This window comes from Trichomycterus rosablanca, chromosome 15, assembly GCF_030014385.1.
Source record: "Trichomycterus rosablanca isolate fTriRos1 chromosome 15, fTriRos1.hap1, whole genome shotgun sequence".
NCBI classification, from domain to species: domain Eukaryota; kingdom Metazoa; phylum Chordata; class Actinopteri; order Siluriformes; family Trichomycteridae; genus Trichomycterus; species Trichomycterus rosablanca.
Genome location: NC_086002.1, coordinates 24,238,402 through 24,260,050, shown reverse-complemented (window position 1 = coordinate 24,260,050; position 21,649 = coordinate 24,238,402). Strand labels below are relative to the sequence as shown.

The 21,649-nt window shown below is 39.0% G+C and overlaps 3 protein-coding genes across 3 annotated transcripts; all 3 read right to left on the bottom strand.

The window, feature by feature from the left end:
- Nucleotides 1-240: 240 nt before the first annotated feature.
- LOC134329090 (histone H4-like) lies at nt 241-555 on the bottom strand. Its single transcript, XM_063010337.1, has one exon. It carries the CDS (start codon nt 550-552, stop codon nt 241-243), a length of 312 nt encoding a protein of 103 aa, XP_062866407.1. The 5' UTR covers nt 553-555.
- Nucleotides 556-3,741: 3,186 nt separating this feature from the next.
- Nucleotides 3,742-4,539, bottom strand: LOC134328933 (histone H3). Its single transcript, XM_063010175.1, has one exon. It carries the CDS (start codon nt 4,537-4,539, stop codon nt 4,129-4,131), a length of 411 nt encoding a protein of 136 aa, XP_062866245.1. The 3' UTR covers nt 3,742-4,128.
- A 4,554-nt stretch (nt 4,540-9,093) lies between these two features.
- Nucleotides 9,094-9,748, bottom strand: LOC134328841 (histone H1-like). Its single transcript, XM_063010071.1, has one exon. The coding sequence runs from the start codon at nt 9,709-9,711 to the stop codon at nt 9,094-9,096; it is 618 nt and encodes a 205-aa protein (XP_062866141.1). The 5' UTR covers nt 9,712-9,748.
- Between the last annotated feature and the right edge of the window lie 11,901 nt (nt 9,749-21,649).

Below are 21,649 nucleotides of genomic sequence, written 5' to 3'. Positions count from 1 at the left end.
AAGCTTTTAGGGCTACACAAGTGAACTAAAAAAAAATGCATCAGTGAATGTGTTATTTTTACTTATAATGATGCTTTCAAGCTTTTGGGGCTAAACAAGTGATTTGCAAATCTACACATCAGTGAACGTACTACTACTATTAATAACAATATTATTAATAAAGCAGAAAGACTTCCTCTTTTGTAGAAAATATGTGTGGCTCTTAAAAGAGCCGTTGTGTTAGCGTGGAGGTCTGAACGTTTAACCCCCGAATCCGTACAGGGTGCGTCCCTGGCGTTTCAGAGCGTACACCACGTCCATTGCGGTGACGGTCTTTCTCTTGGCGTGCTCGGTGTAGGTGACGGCATCACGGATGACGTTCTCAAGGAAAACCTTGAGCACACCGCGGGTCTCCTCGTAGATCAAGCCGGAAATACGCTTCACACCGCCACGGCGAGCCAAACGGCGGATGGAGGGTTTAGTAATACCCTGGATGTTATCACGGAGAACTTTGCGGTGACGCTTAGCGCCTCCTTTTCCAAGACCTTTGCCGCCTTTTCCTCTTCCGGACATCGTTACTGCTCTCGTCGAGATGAAGCGAGTCAATGCAGGATGAGCGTTCACAGCGAGCCTGTTATTTCCCTCTACCGGACCTAGTTGAAGACAATGGGGCGGAGTTAAGCAGTGACCGCCCACTGTGACCGCAGCTGCTCGGAGTAGGCCTCATGTAAAGCGTGTAACTTAGAACCTCCACTGTTTTATCCTCACAGTAAATCGGTCCACAATCGATGTGATGAATTCCACATGACATATTTTTCTGTAACTAATGTTTAATGTTAAGAATTTTTTTTCTAAACATGTTGTGCCAAAAGTAAGAAAGACAAACAAAGAAACAACCATAAACTCTATGCAACCCTAAACCTTATTACAATGTAACTATAATCGCCATGTTTGTCGCATTTTTTTATTTTGTACAATTAGGTGGGACAAACAGCCATTAGAGACATGACAATGTAGCCAAAAAACAAAGAACATACTAGGAATTTGGAAAGACAGTGTGGGAGAATACAGCAGTGTATGATCAAAAATTCATATTAGTTTAAATCAGCAGTCTGAGCAATTTAGGGTTAAGAGCCTTGCTCAAAGGCCCAACAGTGATAACCTAGCAGTGGTGGGGCTTGAACCAGTAACCCTCTTGTCACTGGCCTAGTACCTTAACCACTAGGCTACAGCTGGCCCTGGATATGTGCCACACAGCTAGGACTGTTAGGGTCATGAATGAGTGAATAACTAAATAAATACATAAACAATGAATTCATTAAATAAATAAATACATAAAAATGTGTAACGCAGTGTTTGGATTTGTCTGTGCTGAACAATACTGATGCAAGTCTTTATAAGTGACATCTGTGTTAAAAATGTGTTTGTATATTTCACTGTATTGTGAGAAATGGGACGTTATAAGTCATATTCTGCTAAAGCATAACGTTTCATAAACATATTTCAAAATCAGACACATCTTGATTAAAGTGAAAGTGTTCAAAGCTGTGTATTAATTAAAGTCAAATAAGTGAAAGAAGACATTTTATGTTTCAGTGTTAGCTGTGTTAAAGCCATTTCTGAGTTTTAAAAGTAATTATTTAACAAAAAAAAGTGCATCTTAATAAGTGAGATGTATCAGATAAAAAAACTTAAAATAGATTTGAATCTGTTGTGTAAGTGTAGGAGCCATGTGTTGTTTTAGAAATGTGTCAGTGTGTGTGAACTTAAATTAAGTAATTCATTTATTAGTTTTCTTTTTTTTTATGGGGGGGGGGGGGGGTTGGTAGACTAGGTTTTTTTATTTCCCTCTCAGTTTATGATTTAGGTGTGTGTGAGTGTATCCAGCTTCACCGTAATGTGTTCGCGAACAGAACTGTGAGTGCAATAGATAGAAACTGCAATTTCTTAACAAGGGCATCTATTTATTTACTGAAGTCAGAAGTAAAGCTGTTTAGGGTTTACAATTTAAATCCCCATTAAGGTACTAAACACAGAGAGAAATACAAGAACTTGAACAATGTACAACGGTCAGGTGTGAAGCTTTGCTAGCTCAACTACAAAAGCAATAAGGTTTTTTTATAGCTCTTTATGTACTTTTTGAATATCACAAAGCTGGTCTTGACTGCTTCAAAGGACTACAAAGACTGAAAAACAGCAAATACAGTCATTAAGTTCCAAAAGTTATAGAAATAAGATTTTGTGTATTGTTGATGTGAAAACCTACACTTTTTATGCTCACCTGTTTTCGTGAAAGTAAATTAAATAGTGAAATGATGTTGATGTTTTTACTCTGCCTCCTTCTAATTGTCATTGCCTGATAGTAAAATTAGGATTATTATAATTATTATTACATGTTGGGGATATCCTAATTACGGTTAGAACTAGCCTGGGGTTATCTTAATTTGGGTTAGATACATGTTTAGGTTTTCCTAATTAGGGTTAAAAACCTGTTGGGGTTATTGTAGTTTGGGTTAGAAGGAAGTTGGGCTTAAATTGAGCTCAACAGATATCACCTGTGCTGCCTAGGAACACAAGGCGCACCTGGAGCTGATGAACCACACCTGGGTCCTCATGCCTTCAGATCAGGTAGCGAGAACAATGAGTTCCAGCCTGAGTGTGAGTGCCAGCCGGAGAACCTGCAAACGGAGACAAAAACCCGTCAGAAATGGGAGTCGGTGCTGCGGGACTCAGAGGACAAAGGTTAAAGTAACACACACACAGTGGCGGCTCAAACACATGAATTACCAAATTAAAAAAGGCATCATTGTGAATACGGTTGTTTTATTACCATTATTACAATAACCAGTCTTATGGTGAACATTAAATATTCTGCTCATTCCTTATGCCTTCATCCAGCGTGTTTACATTCTACCAATGTACAGCCATACTGTAGATTACACTCCAATCAGTTAATACCATCTCTGTGTAAAATACAGACTGTGTACACCGTGCAACACCAACGCCACTAAATCCTCCTAACAATTTTTATATTACATGAAAATACATAAAAATATACATACATAAAAGAAAACACATAAACACACAGATTTAGTTCGTGTTTTCACATTTTGGCCACGAGATGGAAGAAACGCTCCACTAACCGTCTATTGGTTCTCCATAACATTATAATTACAGTTACTACTACTACCATCATCACCAATAACACTATTATTACAACAACTATAATAGAAATAAAAATCATTATTATGAGTAATTATGATTATTTACACTTAATATTTTACAGTATGTCTGTTCTAAAATGCCTGTAATTACCCTGTGTTGAGTACCTAGAATAGTATTTTATTATTGATATATTATTCTGAATAATAATTACTGATTATTAATCTTTTTTTTTTGCATTAGTAGCGTAATATTTTAACCACCGCTGCAATTTACTGCTCCTTCTTCTTTACCATCATGTTTGTGTTGTTACTCTACTACTCATAACGACTATATTACTCTTACTAACTCAATGCTCTATAGAACCCCATAAACATACACCACTATAAACATTATTAATCATGTGTTATAAGACACCATCTGCCAATCTTTAATCAGCTGTACTTATGTAACCTTGTTTATAATTGTTGTTTGTTTGTTTGTTAGGATTTTAACGTCATGTTTTACACTTTTAATTACATTCATGACAGGAACGATAGCCATTCATTACACAAGGTTTATCAGTTCACAAGTCCATATCAAGCACAGTGTTGGACAATTTAGTATCTTCAATTCACCTCACATGCATGTCTTTGGACTGTGGGAGAAAACCGGAGCACCCAGAGTAAACCCACGCAGACACGGGGAGAACATGCAAACTCCACACAGAAAGGACCCGGACCGCCCCACCTGGGGTTCGAACCCAGGACCTTCTTGCTGTGAGGCGACAGTGCTACCCACTAAGCCACCGTGCCGCCCTTATAATTGTTGTAAGAACATGTAAAGTACATCTCTACACACACACATAAACCAGGTTTTCCTATTATTTATAACTGATAAATATAACTAAATTATAACTCGGAACACGCACACACAATGGAATAATAAATAAATAAAGTTATGAAAAGTGCCCATTTCAGTGGAAGCATGTACATGGAGTGGGTTCGTTTAAGCCCGCTCTCCGCGAATACGGCGGGCCAGCTGGATGTCCTTAGGCATGATGGTCACCCTCTTGGCATGGATGGCGCACAGGTTGGTGTCCTCGAACAGACCGACCAGGTAAGCCTCACTGGCCTCCTGCAGAGCCATGACGGCAGAACTCTGGAAGCGCAGATCGGTCTTAAAGTCCTGAGCGATTTCTCTAACCAGGCGCTGGAAGGGCAGCTTGCGGATGAGCAGCTCAGTGGACTTCTGATAACGGCGGATTTCACGCAGAGCCACGGTACCTGGCCTGTAACGGTGAGGTTTCTTCACACCGCCGGTAGCCGGGGCGCTCTTGCGGGCAGCCTTAGTGGCGAGCTGCTTCCTCGGCGCTTTCCCACCGGTGGATTTACGAGCGGTCTGCTTGGTTCTTGCCATCGCGTCTGGAACTCTGCACTTCACCAACTGTAGAACAGAATATGTTAGCCCGCCCAACACGCTCTATTTAAGTACCAGAGCCGCTCCGCGCTCATTGGGCGTCTTGATGAAGCTCTTTTCTCATTGGACGATCGTGCTTACGTCAAATGTCACTTACTGGTCGGCGTTCTGCCGCTGCCTCGTTTCAGAAACACAGTATTTCCTCTATGCTGTTGGCGGGATTTATAATACTTTCCTTTGTCTCTTTGTGCTTTTAAAACACAGCCTACAATCGCACTTAAAGTATATACCATTTGCAAAATATATATTATTGATTATTTCGATCATTTTGCTTATTATTATTGTTATTATTAGTATTATTGTAATTTTTGTTCCATGTGTTCTACACAAACACGTTTGTTGCACCACTTTTAATCGTCTAAATTGTTGGTTTTGCTACTGCAAGTGATATCTATATATATATATATATATATCTATATATATATATATATATATATATATCTATATATATCTATATATAGATATATATATGTAAAGTTAAATAGAAAGGGAAAATATAAATCGTACATATTGATTTGTTAATTTTACCATGTCATAAATCATGTGTTTTATGCCGTGTGAGCCTATGAAACGATATTATATCTGTTTCGTTTACATATTATCTGGGGAAATTGCACTTTTTCTGTGGAAATGGGTGGCTCTTAAAAGAGCCTTTTGGTTAGAACACGAGAGTGACTTTACTTGGCCTTGGCTCCTTTCTCGGTCTTCTTGGGCAACAGAACAGCCTGGATGTTAGGCAGCACACCGCCCTGAGCGATGGTTACACCTCCAAGCAGTCTGTTCAACTCCTCAACTCTCTGGCGGCGTTACCAGCCAACTCGAGGATCTCAGCGGTCAGATACTCCAGCACGGCAGCCAAGTAGACAGGAGCACCAGCTCCCACACGGTGGGCGTAATTGCCCTTACGTAGCAGTCTGTGAACACGGCCCACAGGGAACTGAAGGCCGGCACGCGATGAACGAGTCTTGGCCTTAGCTCTAGTCTTACCACCGGTCTTCCTTTTTAAATATGATCTTTATTAATACATGATTTTCAGAACAAAGTTATTATCATTACATTACAATCCGAACAAGATAAAGAACACAGCAATAACACATACAAAACATAAAATCTATTACATACAAATTTTTACAACTTAAGTATCGACCATGGAAATTTTTTCTTAGCTTTAAGATCTTCAGTTCGCAACCGTCTTAAGTGACAAACAATCTGTTTAAAAACAATGTCAGCACTTATATTAATTTGGTCTATAATTATTTTGCATCTTGTTTTCCAAATCTTTGTATTCACCACACAAATAATTAGCCAGTAAAATTCTTCAATATTTGTATGTACATTATCAAAAATACCATACATTATTGTTCTCATATTTATATCAAAATCCAAATTTATACATCTTTTCACAGATATTTCTTATTAATATACATTTTTCACTTTCATCCTCAATTATTTTTCCCTTATCATTTCGTATCCCGGCAATATATTTATTTGATTTTCCTTCTCTTAATTGTTTAATTATATTTGTAATATTTGCTGGTTGATTTATGTCATGACCTGCTTGCATTTGAGGGCTTATAGTTAGTTCATCATTAATTTCAGTTAATTTTATTTTAATGTCATTTAATCTATTCTCTTCTTCAGAGGTCAACCCAGATTTTGTAAATAATTCAATATATTCATCCAACAGTTTATCATAAATGTCGTTATTTTGTTGATGCAATTCCCTACATTTTCGTTTAAAAAACATTCTAATTTGTTCTTTTAAAACTTGCCATAATTCAATATTTGATCTTGTTAATACTTTTAGTTGTTTTATCCTATTAATTTCATTTTTAGTGTCTGAGATAATTATTTCTTCTTTTAAACAACGAGTATTTAATTTCCAATAACCTTTTTGTTCATATCTATATAATAATAGTTTTACATTTAGAGCTAGGTGATCAGAATCAACTAACAGCTCAGTTTTATACGATTTGACATGTATATTTTGTGATACATATATTTTATCAATCCTTGTTTTAACTGATTTGTCCATTCTAGTAAAGCCAATATCGATCGGGTAAATCTGTCTAAACGCGTCTTTTAGCTCTGACATTTCACATATTTTGTTTAAAAATTTACCATCCCTAGATAAAGGTATATCCCTATACGGTATTCTATCTTTTAAGTCAGAAATTATATTAAAATCTCCACACATTATTACGGGGAAACCAACATATAGTATCTCGAGAAGTTTATGTAGTATTTTCATCTTACCTGAACGATCTGTGGGTGCATAAACATTTATGATTCTTATTTTTTTATTATTAAAAAAACAGTCGACCAAAAGTAGACGACCCGGCACAAGATGTCTAGTCTTAATTATTCTTACTGGTTTTTTTTTAAAAAAGATTCCAATTCCGTCGGCTCTATCTTTACCTATTGATATAATACATTCTCCTATTGTCCATAGTGAAGACATTTTTTTTACATCTTCTAAAGTTGTCAATCTTAATTCTTGGGAACATATTATATCACAGCGTTTATTCATAAATTTAGCTATTTTTATATTCATATTTTTATCAGATTTCATCCCTCTTACATTTATTGATATTATATTCAATGTCATTTTAAAATAATTTAAGTGTTACGTTTAATACCTAATGAGATCATTCAGGTAAGATGTCAACTAACAATATTTAGTCTGCATCTTTTACTCGTTTACTCGTGTCCGCTATAGATGAAATTTTTTTACGTCTCTTTTTTGAGATGCCTTTTTTTTCAGCCGCTATGTTAACTGTGTTAGGTGAGTTAGCTTTTTTTATTACTGTTTGAACAGAATTTTCATCATTCATTGTTGTGGTGTCAGTTTGTCTTTCACCTGAATCAACTTTGGGTATCGGGGGAGGTTCTTCATCAGATGTAGCGTTTGAAGATGTTGAGTCCTCGGTGTCGCTGTCTGTATCGGAGGAGGTAGTGGTGGATCCATCAGAATCTGAGCTCTCTTCTTGTTGATCTTTCTTTTGCTCTTGAGTCGGAAGTACCTCTTCTATTTGCTGTTGAGTTGAAGGCGTCTGTGCAGGCAGCTGCGTGTTTGCAACATTTACGACGGATACTGTACAAGGACTTTGCAGAATTTTAGTTCTATTACTATACGATTGTGGGCAGGAAAAGTATGAATGTCCTTCTTGTCTGCATAAATTGCAGATCTCAGAATTGTCACATAGTTTGGCTTTGTGTCCCAGTTGACCGCATTTCCAGCATTTAATCGTGTCGCATTCTTTAGCTTGATGACTTGAAGATGTACAAATGTAGCACCGTTGTTGTTGTCCAGGAAAGGTGATGTTCCCGTTGTACGGCCCCATCGAGATGGAGTTTGGGATTTGCATTAGGTTTCCACCATCGTCCCTCTTGACTTTTATTTTGTACCTCCGTACACCATACCATATTCCAAACTGGTCTACTGGTTTTTGAACAGGTTGTAGTATATGTGCGAACCTCATAATGTACTGATCGACATCCTCATCCGCAACTCTTCCAGTCCAGAACTTTACAACGATGAACTTTACGTCATTTGGAATTGAAGAAACCAGTTCACAGTGTTTCCAGAAACCACTTCCTGCACCATTACTAAATATATTGGTGAATTTTGCCAAAGTCTGTGAGCGGAAAAAACATATTTCAAAGTCCTTTCTGTTTGGGAGAGCAATAAAGGAGTAGATGTCTGTGGCGTTAATCCATTCGCTTTGGAGAAGGTGAAAACCCACTTCCGAGCGGTTTGGAGCTTCCTCGTCGCCCACATATCTAAGCCGAGCCCAGTGCCTCCCCACCGGAGGTGAGGAGGCAACACTGGGAGACATAGGGCAAGTTGTTTAATAACTCAGTTACAACTCATTGTGATGATCAGATACGTTCGTGGTACAAAACTGAAGTAAACTGGAAGAGAGCTCGAAGCGGTATTATATAGGCAAACTGGCCTCTCTCCTATTGGCTTAGAGCGAAGGCACAGCTGAGCCAATCCTAAACGCGCCGTCATGTCTCAGGGAAACACATACACGCCCCCCTCACATACTGCCCCCCCCCCCCCCCCTCCTCCCCTCTCTTCTCCTCCGTTCTCCCCCTCGTGTAATGCATGATACAGAAAAGCTTCTCTTAAACAACAATTACATTATATTATGTCACAATAACATTTACACTAACAATTACATTATGTAAAGAGCTCATATACGTGAGTGCACATACATATACACATTTATACGGACAGTTTTATGGGGATGTGTGACAAAATCATTACACATAAAACAGGACCAGTCATACTTAGTGTTTTTAACTCCTTGCTTATCTCTCTCCACAAAATATGTATGTATGGACGGCTGCATGTATGAATAGTTGTATGTTTGCATGCATGCTTATATGTATATATGTGTTTAGGAAACGCGACTCTTTATGTGAAGATATAGGTGGCTCTTAAAAGAGCCGTTTTAAGAAAACGAAGTTAATAAAACATAAACATGTTTACTTCTTCTTGGGTGCAGCTTTTTTGGCCTTGGCCGCTTTGGGTTTAGCGGTCTTGGGTTTGGCTGCCTTGGCTTTTTTAGGACTCTTGGCTGCCTTCTTGGTGGTCGCCGGCTTCTTAGCCTTCTTAGGGCTCTTGGTGGCTTTCTTAGCGGCAGCAGCGGGTTTCTTGACCTTCTTGGGGGACTTCTTAGCGGCGGGTTTCTTGGCTGTTACCTTCTTGGGCTTCTTTGCAGCGGCGGGTTTCTTTGCGGCCTTTTTCACTTTAGGAGCGGCAGCTTTTTTGGCCGCGGGCTTCTTCGCCTCGGTCTGCTTCTTGTTGAGCTTGAAAGATCCTGAGGCGCCGGTGCCCTTGGTCTGCACCAGGGTGCCCTTGGTCACCAGGCTTTTGACGGTGAGTTTGACGCGGGAGTTGTTCTTCTCCACGTCGTATCCACCTGCAGACAGAGCTTTCTTCAGGGCGGCCAGGGACACGCCGCTCCTCTCCTTGGAAGCGGAAACAGCTTTGACGATCAGCTCGCCGACGCTGGGACCCGCTTTCTTGGGTTTGGCCGCGGTCTTCTTTTTAGGAGCCTTGGCGGGGGCCGAGCTGGCCGGTGCTGGAGCTTCTTCTACCATCGTTGTTGGAGCTAAAACGGCGCTAAGAAAGAGCGAGTGAAGCGCTGTGCTCTGTTGTACAGAGACTCCTCCCTCTTACGAGAGGGGGCGGGGCTTTATAGCACACATGAGAACTGTGTAGACTCAACTCGACCAGCGCAGCGTCTGTGTGCTTCCGTGACACATGCGCACTTGTGTTTTCTCATGGCAAATAGTGATTAAAATACAAGTCCTGATATAAAATACGAGGTAATAAAGTGCACGTCGGCCGAACATAAGTTCTCTCGTTCATGTAAAAGCCCGCAAAGGGAACCTAACGATGCTCTGTTTCCTTGTGTTCTGCTAAAACAGCACACCGCTCCTGATGCGTAAAGCGACGCAGCGCACATTTCACATCTTATTACACGTAAAAATATGCCGAGGAAACCCGATCTTCTTGTAGACACAGGCTGAAAAGAGCAAACCAGACCTTGGTGTTTTCCACATGCATTTATAAGCGGATGTGAGCTTCATTTTCTACTAGAAAAATAGGCTGTTTAGTGCGAAGTAAAACACAGTTACCAAGCAGGACTAGGTCGAGTCCAGGGTGCTTAACTGTCATGTAGCTGAAAGAACAAATGTAAGAAAAAAGTAAACATAACAATTTAGAATAATAATGATGATAATAAGAAGAATAGTTAAACACACTAACATTAATTTCAGTTATTCCTACATATTTGTGCTGTAAGATCTACAGAACATCACCGTGTCAGTTTTAAGTTCACATATACTGACACATTTCTAAAACAACACATGGCTCAAACATTCACATACTACTGATGTTTCTAACTCTTACAAAACAGATTCAAGTCTATTTTAGTTATTTATCTGATACATCTCTTTTATAAAGATGCACTTTTTAACGTTTAACTTTTTTAACACAGTTAAAATACAATGTCTTATTTCACTTATTTGGTTTTTATTGATACACAGCTAAGATCACTTTCACTTTAACCAAGATGTGTCTGACTTTGAAATATGTTTATGAAACGTTATGCTTTAGCAGAATATGACTTATAACGTCCCATTTCTCACAATACAGTGAAATATACAAACACATTTTTAACACAGATGTCACTTATAAAGACTTTATAAGTCAGTATTGTTCAGCACAGAAGAATCTGAAAACTTATTTACTCCATTTTTATGTCAAGTCAAGTCAAGTCAACTTTATTTATATAGCGCTTTTTACAATATACATTGTCTCAAAGCAACTTTACAAAATCCAGGACCAACAGATACAAAAACCCCTGTTGAGCAAGCCGAGGGCGACTGTGGCAAGGAAAAACTTCCTGAAAATTACAGGAAGAAACCTTGAGAGGAACCAGACTCAACAGGGCCCATCCTTCTTGGGTGGTCTGGAGGATACTTTAAATAAATACACGATTTACACAAATCATACAAACACAGAATTGAATGATCTAAAAGTCATACAGTGGTAATAAATAGATAAATAAACAATTAAATAATAATAGAGTTGTTATCCGCTCTAGTCTTCAATAAAGTCTGTAGTGATTTCTTGTCGTTGCAATTACTCCAGACCCGTCACATCTGACAGGAGCAGCATCGTTGTCCCGGCAGTCTCGACTTTAATCCTTAACCTCGGCGGGTAAACAGGTTTCCATCAGAATGCCCTCGGGGTAAAACAACAGAGAATGTAGTTAATAATGTACAATGCTAGTTGACAAACAGTTTTACAGAGAGTTTTAGACTCCGGCAGCCCTAATTATTACAGCATAACTAAAAGGGAGAGCGAGCAGGTAACAAGGTCATGAAGGCTTTCACAGGACATCAGCGCCCACCTCTCCTACCCAAACCAGAGTGATTGGACAAGAGAGGCAGAACGACAGCGACCCAACATCCCTGATCACCACAAGTTTCTATGACCAAGAACCCCCAAGCTCTGCGCCTTTGTCTATATTAATCAAAAGCCTGAGAAAATAAATATGTTTTCAGTTTAGACTTAAACATTGAGACTGTGTCCGAATACCGAACAGAGGCAGGAAGATTATTCCAAAGTTGTGGAGCTTTGTAAGAAAATGCTCTTCCACCAGCTTTGGTCTTTTTAATTTTAGGAACTATAAGTAACCCTGCATCTTGTGAACGAAGTGGACGTGCTGGGTTGTAGTAATTAATAAGCTCACTCAGATACTGTGGAGCCAGACCATGTAGCGCTTTATAGGTTAGTAAAAGTATTTTGTAATCAATGCGAAATTTAACTGGCAGCCAGTGTAGAGACGATAGAACAGGAGTGATATGATCAAATTTTTTAGTTCTAGTTAGCACTCGAGCTGCTGCATTTTGAACTAACTGGAGTTTGTTTAAGGATCTACCAGAGCATCCAGTTAGAAGAGCATTACAATAATCTAACCGAGAAGTTATAAACGCATGGATCAGTTTTTCGGCGTCATTAACAGATAGTATATTTCTTATTTTAGAAATGTTACGCAAATGATAGAAAGCAACTCTAGTAATATTATTAATGTGTGTATCAAAGGAGAGATCTGAATCTATTGTGACACCTAAGTTTTTTACATCTGGGCTGGGAGTAACAGAGAACGTGTTTAAGTTTAGCACCAGGTTAGAAAACTTGTCTCTTGCAGCTTTAGAGCCAACAAGTAAAACCTCAGTTTTATCTGAATTAAGTAAAAGAAAATTACACGACATCCAGTTTTTTATGTCGTTTACACAATCTTCTATCTTACTGATTGTGTCAGTATCATTTGGTTTGGCTGATATATACAGCTGTGTATCATCTGCATAGCAGTGAAAGTTTATGCCATGTTTATGAATAATTTCACTTAGTGGAAGCATATAGAGTGTAAATAATAGCGGTCCAAGTACCGACCCCTGTGGAACACCACACTTTACTTAGTTTCTGAGCATTTATTATTTACATAAACGAATTGAGAGCGGTCAGTCAAATATGATTGAAACCAAGAGAGTGCGAGTCCTTTAACACCTACTGTATTTTCTAGCCTCTCCAGTAAAATGTTATGATCGACCGTATCAAACGCTGCGCTAAGATCTAATAGAACAAGAAAAGAGACACATCCATTATCAGAAGACATTAACAACTCGTTAACTACTCTAATTAATGCAGTTTCGGTACTATGGTTGGGTCTAAATCCTGATTGAAATTTTTCATGAATACAATTTTCATTCAAATAAGAACATAACTGTTTGGAAACGACTTTTTCTAATATCTTTGAGACAAAAGAAAGGTTTGAAATTGGCCTATAATTAGCTAGTACATGTGGATCAAGATTAGGTTTTTTAATCAGGGGTTTAATAACAGCACTTTTAAACAATTTAGGTACATATCCAGGGCTAAGGGATGCATTGATTAATGTAAGCAGGGGCTCTACAATAGCTGGGAGTAAATCTTTAAGTAGACGAGTTGGAACAGGATCGAGTATACACGATGATGACTTCGATGATTTAATCAACACAGTTAGTTCATTTTGGGAGATTGGATTAAAGGAATTTAGTTGGATTAACTCGTTACTATTATCACCAATGCTGCTCGGAGTGAGTCCATACTTAACATTGGCAGGTGACACACTCTGACTCTGAAGTCGTATTTTTTCTATCTTGTCATTAAAGAATTTTAAAAAAATCATCGCTGGTACAGTCAGGCGATATATTAGATTCAGTTTCATTAACGTTTTTAGTTAATTTGGACACTGTCTCAAAAAGGAATCTGGGATTATTTTTATTTTTCTCTATTAGGGACGAATAACATAAAGATTTAGCTTTTATAAGGGCATGTTTATACTCAGTTAAAGCATCTTTCCAAGCAATCTTATACACCTCCAGTGTAGTGTGACGCCACTTGCGTTCTAATTTCCGTGCTGCTTGTTTAAGTGCGCATGTGTGGTCATTGTACCAAGGAGCAAGTTTTTTCTCCCTAATCAGTTTAGTTTTAAGTGGGGCTACGTTATCTAAGGTTGCGAGCAATACAGTCTCTAGGTTTTGAGTTGCCTGATCTAGTTCTTTAGGTTCCGATGCTGATATATTTGGTAATTCTGGTAGGCAGTTTATGAACGCTGCTGCAGTTGCAGATGTAATAGTGCGCTTACATTTAAAACGATTTGGTTGCTGTATATTATTGGACAGGGACACTTCATATATTAGTAGGGAGTGATCAGAGATTAAGTCATTCTGTGGTACAATTTCCAGGTTGTCTATGTTTATACCATAAGTAAGTATTAAATCTAAGGTATGTTTACAGCAGTGAGTGGGTCCTGTTACATTTTGGGTGATGCCTAAAGATTCTAAAATAGAGTCAAACGCAGTTTTGAGTGGATTACATTTATCCTCATAATGGATATTAAAGTCACCAACAATTAGAGCTTTCTTAGTTGATAAAACTAATTTAGAAAGAAAATCGGCAAATTCGTTAAGAAATTCTGAGTAAGGACCAGGGGGTCGATAAACAGTAACCAGCTTAAACATACTAGTTTTATCAGATGAACATTTATTGGTTATGTCAGAGATAAGAACTTCAAACGAGTTTGTTATGGGAGTTGATTTTACAGTGAGACCTACTGTATGTCCTTGTCATAAATTGCGGCTATTCCTCCACCACGACCACTAAGACGTGGCTTATGTTCATAACTGTAACCCGGAGGAGATGCTTCATTTAAACCTAGATACTCATCAGGTCTAGCCCAGGTCTCGGTTAAACAAAGTGCACTAAGACTATTATCTGTAATTATTTCATTTACAATTACTGTTTTGCATGCAAGTGACCTGATGTTTAGAAGTCCTAACTTTAGTTTAGCCCTGCTATGGTTTTCATGATGCTCATTTAGATTAATTTTAATTAAGTTATTATGACATACTTTTTGATTTTGTTTTGGCTTACACCTGCCACGGTAAACAGACACAGTCTCAATGGTTTGTGACCTAAGGATTCCAGGTGACGTCCGATGGCGACTCGCAGACAGTTGGTTAGGCCTGTTAGTCTGCTGCCTGGTCTTGGCTCTGGATAGTCATTTACCACTATCTGCCGCTACACTAACGCGGTGGTAAAGCCTGTCACCTATGCTGCAAGAAATGCGAGCAGCACCCTCCCACGTGGGGTGGACACCATCCCGCTTCAAAAGACCAGGCCTTCCCTCAAAAGTGGACCAATTATCTACAAAATCAATGCAGTTTTCTGAGCACCATTTAGACATCCAGCGGTTCAGCGACAACAACCTGCTGTAGGTTTCGCCACTGGGTCGAATCGGTAAGGGGCCAGAGCACACTACTGCCTCAGACATCGACCTAGCTAACTCACACACCTCTTTAACATTACTCTTAGTAACCTCAGACTGCCGTAAACGAACATCATTAGTGCCGACGTGGATAACAATCTTCGAAAATCTACGATTAGCATTAGCCAGCACTTTCAGATTTGCTCTGATGTCAGGCGCCCTGGCCCCCGGAATACAGGTGACTATGGTTGCTGGTGTCTCTATGGGGGTTGCAATACGCACGTGTCGGAGCTGAGAATCTCCTATAACCAGAGCACTTACATTAACAGGCTTCTCAGCGGGTGGCTCACTGAGTGGGGAAAACCTGTTGGACACGTGCAACTGAGATGGTCGGTGCTTTGCCCTACGACTATGTCGCCGAGACGTCACCCAGTCGCCCCGCTGTGAGGGCTCTAATGCCGGAGTCTGGGGTTCTACACCTGAACTGCTGGCATTCGGGGCTGCTACAGCTGAATCTAAGCACTCACTAGTAGTCTGTTCTAATGCCCGAATGCGCCCTTCTAACACTGAGATCTTCTCCGTCAGACTAACAACTAATCTACACTTATCACATATAAAGTTATCACTAAACACGGAGAAGGAATAACTGAACATGTTACACTCGGAACATGGATATAATGCTCCTGCTGGGGCCATAATAACAGAGAAATGTACTTAGCTTTACAAGATGAGTTGGAGATGATGTTTATGTTGGATTCACCGGCGCTTCTGCTGGTAGTCACAGAAGAACGGCTTTAATTCCGGATGAAACAGGCGATGATAAGCTGGAATACAAAAACCACCAGCCAAACCAACACAAACGCGCTTCGTTCGGACAAAAGCGGCTGTAATTCTAAAGGAGAACGGTGTTATGCGCTGGTGTACAAAACAAATAAACGCGCTTCCTACGAACAGAAACGGTTATAACTCCCCACAAAACAGAGGTGTTTTAAGAGCTGAAATACAGAACACAACCAAACACAAACGCGCTTCGTGCGGACCGAAAACGGTTATAACTCCCCACAAAACAAAGGTGTTTTAAGAGCTGAAATACAGAACACAACCAAACACAAACGCGCTTCGTGCGGACCGAAAACGGTTATAACTCCCCACAAAACAAAGGTGTTTTAAGAGCTGAAATACAGAACACAACCAAACACAAACGCGCTTCGTGCGGACCGAAAACGGTTATAACTCCCCACAAAACAAAGGTGTTTTAAGAGCTGAAATACAGAACACAACCAAACACAAACGCGCTTCGTGCGGACCGAAAACGGTTTTAATTCTGGATAATTAAGATGTTTATGCGCTGAAGTACAAAAACAAACAAAACCGGCTTCGTTCGAATGCCGGTAGCAGAAGTTTCCTAGTTTCCAACACAGCACGAATTTACGTTAGTAAACACAAGCGCTTTTTTACGATAAACAAAATAAAACTAAATCAACAACACACGGAAGATTAACGTATAAATTATATGTTTAAAACATACGTATATAAAAAGTTATTTAGCTAAAGGCTACAAACAAACAACTAGGCTAGCGTCTCAGCGTGCCTAGCTCCTCCTCAGCGTTCCCAGAACTATAATGCACAACCAAACGGGAACGTTCTATTTCCGTAAAGAAAACTTTCCTGGGGAACCAAAGGGCAACCAAAATGATCCGTTCCCAGAACGTTCTGGGAACCAAAAACTAACGTTCCCAGAACGTTCTGGGAACCAAAAATTGTTAGCTGGGGTAATACTGTAAAAACTACAGAAATTTGTTACAGTGCACTGCTCAGCTGCTAAACCCTTTTTCACCTCCATTTTCTTCAAAACATCACAACAAATCAGCAGCATTCATGTAGCGCCAAAATCCCTCTAAGGTGAAAGCTTAGACCTATGTCAAGGAAATAAGGATGGGACCCTGGGTCCTGTGAACAATGTAAAGTTCTTACTTAATCTAAATGTTTTCTAGATGATTTTCCTAGACAACCAACAGTACACAATAAGTGAAATAAACCAACAAATATACTTAAATAACACACTATTTACACGCTTTATTGTATACTTTTTAACTTAAATCAAAGTGTTTATAAATTATAATTATTTATCCTCTCAGGAATAGTTTTAGCTACAAAATTGAAGTTCTAAATCATTTCAATAACCTTTTTAGGGTTTATTCAATAACACAAATGCAATCTTATAAAATGGTTATAAAACAGTCATCAAATACTTAATTATTCAACCCTGTTACTTCAAATAAACAAATAAATTAAATATATATTTCCTTAGAAATACACTGAAACACTCAAAAGTTATTACTTCAATAAGTCAAATAAAAATATACAGTTCCCCTTTAGGATATAACAAGCATGCATGCATCATACTAATGCCGGCAATACCCAAATAAAGTTTTAACCCGTTGCAGGCCTGTTCCGTCGCTCGAGTGCGTTGGGGCCTTATAACAGAAAAACACTGGCCGCTTCACTCCTTGGAGCAAACAAAAAAGAAATAAAAGAATGCCACAATTCCTTACCCCGTCTCAGGTGAATGAAAGGGTTTCTTTACTCACACCGGATTGGCCAACCTGCAGAACGATGCTCGGTGGAACGAACTTCCAAGGATGAAAGTCCCACTATCAGGCGTTGGTGAAAGCAGGTGTGTAACGGTCCTCACGCGGCCGTGACCTCAGTCCCTCGGTCTCAGGTACAAAGAACCGGATACTGACGAAAGTCTAACGGTTATAGCCGTGTTCAATCGGCTGTACTGATACACACTAGCTCCCTAATTGAAAAGCTAGGATTCTTTAAGACATTTATACAGTAGAAACACGCTGCACTGCTTAAAAGTTATCGGACTGACAACATACGGCAGATACAACCCAGCACTATAATTAGGTAATCTAGCTGAAAACCTAGGACTGGTGTTTCACTTTTAATTTATTCCGAAAATCTCGGAACAATCATAACTTTACCGTCTCATTCCCGTTCTCTCTTCACACACACATCTCCACACTCCCGCTCCTCTTCCAACGCCCGCCTTCAACCTCGCATCCAATCACAAAATGGCTCTCTCCGACCGAACATTAACCCGTCCAATCAAATAAGACAGTGAAGGTGATTGACAGAAAATAAGTAAACATAGGTTGTAAGGAACACATGGAAAGTTATACTCTCCAATCTAACTTTACTCAATTCAAAGATTTAAAACTTTATCAAAACCAAAATGACCAAAACTGTTAAAGGATTATCTATTTAGTAAAAAGCTTAGTAATGAGCTATTAAAACTTATTATTTATAATTATCTATTCAAGGGGCTACATTCAGCTTTTCTTTCCTATTTACCATGTTAGGTTTTTCGGAACATAAAAACGTACATTTAATATGGGAAGTTTTACATCCAGGCCATGTGGTCTTTTGTCCAACATGTCGCCGGCTAGGCTCTCTCCCTGACTCCTACAGAAAGGGGGGGAGGCAGAGCCCGGGGCTTGTTAGCACACTTCATTGGCTCCACCAGCAGTAAAGGAGGAGGAGCCTAGCTGAGTTTAAAAACTGGCGGGGAGAAAGGTTCGGCCTCTTTCTTACGTGGTGTGTCTAGACTGCAGGAGTAAGGAGCGCCGGCCGGCTTAGCTCTGATATATATTCACAGATTATTTTTACACTTAATAAAGTGTTTTAAAGAGTACTTTCTGGACTTCTCGACTGCTTTCTTCAGGACCTTTTTGAACCAAAAGATTCATCCTAACAAATGGTAGCCAGAGGATGGTTCAAGAGACCTGAGATAGCATCGAATCGATTCAGCTGACTGAGGTAAGACCAGGAATTCTGAAAAAAATATTTTGTACTCAGTACAAGGGCGCGCCTACTTAAGGTAAACAGACGTTCTCTGTATATATATTAGATGCATTTATTATTTAGCGTAGAGTGTGAAAGTGAATCTCAGAATCCGTAAGTGTCTGATTAAATTACTAAAGTATCATTAGATAGTTTAAAACTGTGAATATATGTTGGAGCTAAAAATGTGTGTTTCCTGATATCTGAATTTGAACCAAACCGGTTAAAATAAATGTTAAGGGCGCCATTGTGTATGGAACACTATTGGAGGGAAAGGGGAGTCTGTCTGCTATGGGAGCGAGACTCGTCTAATTCGAATTGTTCTACATTTTAATTAGCCTGTCTGTTATGGGAGCGGGGTTTAATTAATTTGATAGTTCTAAATTATAACGAATTTGTCGGTTATGGGAGCGGAATTCGTAATTCGTGTGGGAAATCTTGAAAGAATCTGCCGGTGCTGGAAACGGGATTCGATCTATAAGATTGTCCTATATACGGGCTTGTCTGTTACGGCAACGGAGCGCCGTTTAATCTTGAAAGAATCTTTTGGTGCTGGAAACTAGATTTGATCATTAAGATTATTCTAAATTCGGACCTGACTGTTATGGGAGCGGGGTTCGGTTAATTAGACTACTTTAAATTCTAAATCAGGTTCGAAAAACAGTACATCAGGAGTTTTGTTTGTCAGTAAGTCTCTGTGTATGTTTGTCTGTGAAACCGTGTGCTGGATGTGCAATGTGGTTTCTTTTGTTGTCGGCGCCATTTTGTTTCTTGAGAACGCAGCGTGGCTTTCTGTCTGTCCGCCATTTTGGCTCTGTCTGTCCGCCATTTTGGCTCTGGGTTGCGCAGCGTGGTTTCTTTTGTTCGGCGGCCATTTTGGACCAGAGAGCTGAGCGTGGTTTTCTGTCTGTCCACCATTTTGGCTCTGGGAGAGCTGAGCGTGGTTTTCTGTGTATCCGCCTTTTTGGCTCTATGTGAGCAGCTTGCCGTATCTTGTCCATCGGCTATCTTTGTCTTTGTACGCCTGGATTGGGTAAGTGCTGCAGTTAATTTTATAATCAACTTTATTTTTATAATCTTAAGATAACTGAGTTAAGATGAAGTATTTATGGTACCTTATTAAGTGTGTTTTAAGGTAGATAGCGTTCTTGAACTTTAAGGTTCTTAAACCAGGAAAGGGGGTACTTAGAGTGGAATTCATCCATGTGTGACATAGGACATTTTCACACATAATTAAGGAAAATCTCCTTAATCAGAGTTGTTATAGTGAATAAGATTAAAATTTTGTGAGTAACACAGCGCTTGTTAGTCGTGATAGGAGATTTGCTGGGTGTATTGGTGCATGTATTATTGAGAGATTGCTATATTGTTTCTTTGTTTAATGTATGGGGTAGTGCTGGACAATAATTCGACATCAATATGTCGCAAGTGGGGAATGTTTCAATAGCGGGGATATGATTTTAAACAAATTCGATCAATACACATACATACACGAATCCAGTGCTTAGTGTTACCGCTCTGATCACACTGGTTACTGTAACACAGTAGTTTTTAAAGCACATTTCACAGACTGTAATTTTGCTTTTGCTTAAGTATGTTTTGTATTAGTAATTGTTACATTTTGAATAGCATCTGTTACCGAGCAAAATAAAAATAAAAATAAAAAACGCTAAAGAAATCGCGAATTCAGTGAGTTGCGACAGGGAGTCGAGTCTTTTGTTTCGGTTCCTTTTGAAGAGCCGCGTATTTACATGGCGACTGCCGGAAGAGTCGGTTCCTTTGTTTCGGTTAGAAGAGCCGATTCATGGATTCGAATCATTTTACGACACATCGCTAGTGATTATACAAGTTGAAAAAGTTTTATGTCATTTGAAATGACGCATTACACATCCCTAACTGTTTTAATTGTTGTATCAACATGTTTCTTCTATTGCATTTGAGCTAAGGACAACGTTTCTTCTATTACATTTGAATTAAAAACTACTGTTGAGGTTTGTATCCACTCCTGTTCACATTACACAGAGGAGACCCCCTGCTGTTTACTCGGTGAGTACATTTTAAATGAGTTACTTTCTACTTTTTGCTTGAGTGGATTTTCAAAGTAGTAACTTTACTCGTAATTGAGTAAAGATTCATTAAGGTAATAGTACTTTTACTTGAATACAATTTTTTGGTACTCTTTCCACCTCTGATTAAGACATATGGTAATATATTAGATTACATATTGTCAAAGCTTATGTTTATTTGAGAGTGAGGTCGTGTTTTTCTCTGTGTACAAATGCTGAATACAAGTTAAAAGGTAAAAGCTAATATGTTACTGTTTCTAAAATATTGTGTAGTTGTAAAGAGTGAGATTTCATAGCCCTATAAATCTTATGAGGTGTGATCATTTGTTTGCCTCTTGAATTAAATTGGAAATAATGCCAGAAGGTACCACTATTTCTGTACAAGACAGGGACTCTGATCCCTTCTGGATTTGTGCAGAATTTTCTTTCTGTCTTTGTCTGATACAGAAATATCCGTAGTTATAATAGGTGATCTTGAGGGTTATACTTATCTAACTCGGTTAGTGCCAAATTATGTTCTATAACTGAAAGGAAAACATCTCACGTATCAAGTTAATGATTGTATAAATACTACAGTGTACTTCTAAAATTGAACATTATTATCAAATGCTGTAATGTACTTAATCCTACCACTTTTTACTAATTGCAGGAGATGGTGAACATCATGACTGTATTACTCTATCTATTTTTTCTGGGCCTGATAGGAATCCTGAATTGGAAATGTTTGTGAAAGGATTTGCATCCAGAGATGCTGCAACAGACAGGAAAAAAGTGGGCTTAGTTAAAATTTTAGCAAAT

Bases quoted from the DNA above. Each gene is read 5' to 3' on its own strand.
- LOC134329090 (XM_063010337.1), bottom strand. From the start codon at position 552: ATGTCCGGAAGAGGAAAAGGCGGCAAAGGTCTTGGAAAAGGAGGCGCT.
- LOC134328933 (XM_063010175.1), bottom strand. From the start codon at position 4,539: ATGGCAAGAACCAAGCAGACCGCTCGTAAATCCACCGGTGGGAAAGCG.
- LOC134328841 (XM_063010071.1), bottom strand. From the start codon at position 9,711: ATGGTAGAAGAAGCTCCAGCACCGGCCAGCTCGGCCCCCGCCAAGGCT.